General features: G+C 39.4%; 1 protein-coding gene across 1 annotated transcript; it reads left to right on the top strand.

Moving 5' to 3' along the window:
- Window positions 1–1014: 1014 nt before the first annotated feature.
- Window positions 1015–1983, top strand: LOC102384469 (olfactory receptor 10A4-like). Its single transcript, XM_006035998.1, has one exon. It carries the CDS (start codon window positions 1015–1017, stop codon window positions 1981–1983), a length of 969 nt encoding a protein of 322 aa, XP_006036060.1.
- The last annotated feature ends 239 nt before the right edge of the window (window positions 1984–2222 follow it).

Raw genomic sequence — 2222 nt, 5'->3', positions numbered from 1 at the left:
CCTTCATATAAATGTCTATAGGAAACTGATATCCTTAATATTGTAGGATCCCCATCAGAAAAGAAGAGATCCTTAAAAGGGAAAAGGTCCGAAGAGTTTTATTTACATCATTGCTGCTCTGAAGATTTACATCAGCAAAGTAAGTGCACATTTTTATACAGAGCCACTAATGCATTCAGGATGTTGCCATAATCTTGAGAAGAGTAAGGTAAATTCCTTTTCAACATTTAAGGATAAATAACATTTGTAAGTAGGAAAAAGTGCAAAGCCTTCCTTGGTGTAACTACGGATTTCAGCATGCCTACATTTGGCATGAATTGGCCCAATAGTTCTTTCAGTTTTTTTAGAGAACCTTTAGATAGTTAATTTAATCACCACCATAATATACCCATCTGAGTAGTTCTTACTCCAGTGGGAATACTTCCAGTTCCATAACTACTCCCAATTACTGCATATGAGAGATCAGAATTAAGAAATCATTCAACCTTCAATCTACCATTCTCAAAGCAACATTAATAACAAAATAAAAGGGGAGTATTCCTATTTTGAATTCCTATATAGAAAGGAAAGAAAGGTTCTGATCAAAATGTCTAATGTAATGTCACTACATAAAATACAATTGGAAAACAAATCGATAATTGGTATATCTCAAAGATTCTCTTCTGTTTGTACTTTTGGAGGGTTTTGAGGGGGATAATATATGCTAGTTGGTGTGAATGAAGCCATTGGACAGTACTCCAGATAATGTAAAAGAATACAATTCCAGTGGAGTCAGTGTGACACGTACTCAAGTTGGTGCACATTGGTTTTATCACTGCTCAAGTCAATGACAAACTACCAATTTATATTTGCTGGTGAGCGGGGCCAATTGTGTATTGATTTAAAAGCTGGGAATGTTTAGAATTCGATGCAACCCATAATTGCAAAATGTAGTACGGATTGTTTATTATCCTAATTTTTGGAGTTCTGTCTGTTCGGTATTAGTGTCTCTCTTTCTTGTTATCACTTCTACAGATGACCTACTCTGACAGAGACTCTGGTGAAAACCAAACCATCGTTGGTGAGTTCATCTTGGTTGGGTTCTCATACCTTGGTGAGCTGCAGCCCCTTCTTTTCCTCTTCTTTCTGTTCACCTACCTCATTACTCTGATGGGAAACTTCCTTATTATTCTCCTTATAAAGCTTAACCCCACACTTCACACCCCCATGTATTTCTTCCTGGTGAATTTGTCCTTCTTGGAAATCTGTTATACAACCAGTGTGGTCCCCCAGCTGCTGATTCACCTCCTGGTGAAACATAAAAACATCACCATAGCTGGCTGTGCAGCCCAAATGTATGCCTTCACCATCCTGGGTCTTACAGAATGTTTCCTTCTGGCAGCCATGGCTTATGACCGCTTTGTTGCCATATGCCATCCGTTTCGTTACACAACCATCATGAACAGTCGGGTATGTATAATACTAGCAGCTACCTCATGGATCATTGGCATCTCAGTGGAAGTGATGCACACCACATGGATTTTCAGTCTGCCCTTTTGTGGTTCCAACCATATCCATCACTTCTTCTGTGACATTCCACCAGTAGTGATGATGGCATGCACAGACACATCCAAGAATGAGATTGTGTTTTTGGCTGCTTCAGTGCTGTTTATCATGAGCCCTTTCCTGTTGATAATGCTGTCCTATATCCGCATCATCTCCACCATCCTTGGGCTACCATCAGCAGAAAGCAGGAAGAAGGCCTTCTCAACCTGTTCCTCACACCTCATGGTGGTAATCTTGTTCTATGGAACAGCTCTTTTTAGCTATATGAGACCTAAATCCAGCTATTCACCAGAGAGTGATAAAATGATTTCCCTCATGTACACAGTTGTGACACCAGTTCTGAATCCTATAATTTACACATTAAGAAATAAAGAGGTGAAAGCAGCCTTTAAGAAAACAGTAGAGCGTAGAATCTTTTCATGTACTCAGAGAAATTAAAGGGGAAAAACTATAGTTGGTTAAATGGGAGAAACATAGAAATCAACAAGCAATTTCTTGAATTTTATCAAACCATCTTTTTACTGAGGTTTTGTCATTTAAAAAGAAATTAAAAAAAATCTAAGAATACAAGAAGAGCAAACAATCTGCTTATGCTATGCTGTCCCAGGGGCATACAAGTGGAGGCCCCAGAGCACGCTCCTGTGGCGGGACCCAAGGCAGGGCTGACCCGCCCAAAG

Source organism: Alligator sinensis, unplaced genomic scaffold (assembly GCF_000455745.1).
Source record: "Alligator sinensis unplaced genomic scaffold, ASM45574v1 scaffold186_1, whole genome shotgun sequence".
Classification (NCBI taxonomy): domain Eukaryota; kingdom Metazoa; phylum Chordata; order Crocodylia; family Alligatoridae; genus Alligator; species Alligator sinensis.
The sequence above is the reverse complement of the archived record's forward strand: the minus strand, read 5'-3'. Positions and strand labels throughout refer to the sequence as shown.

Excerpts from the sequence above, each read along its gene's own strand:
- LOC102384469 (XM_006035998.1), top strand. The coding sequence starts at position 1,015 with ATGACCTACTCTGACAGAGACTCTGGTGAAAACCAAACCATCGTTGGT.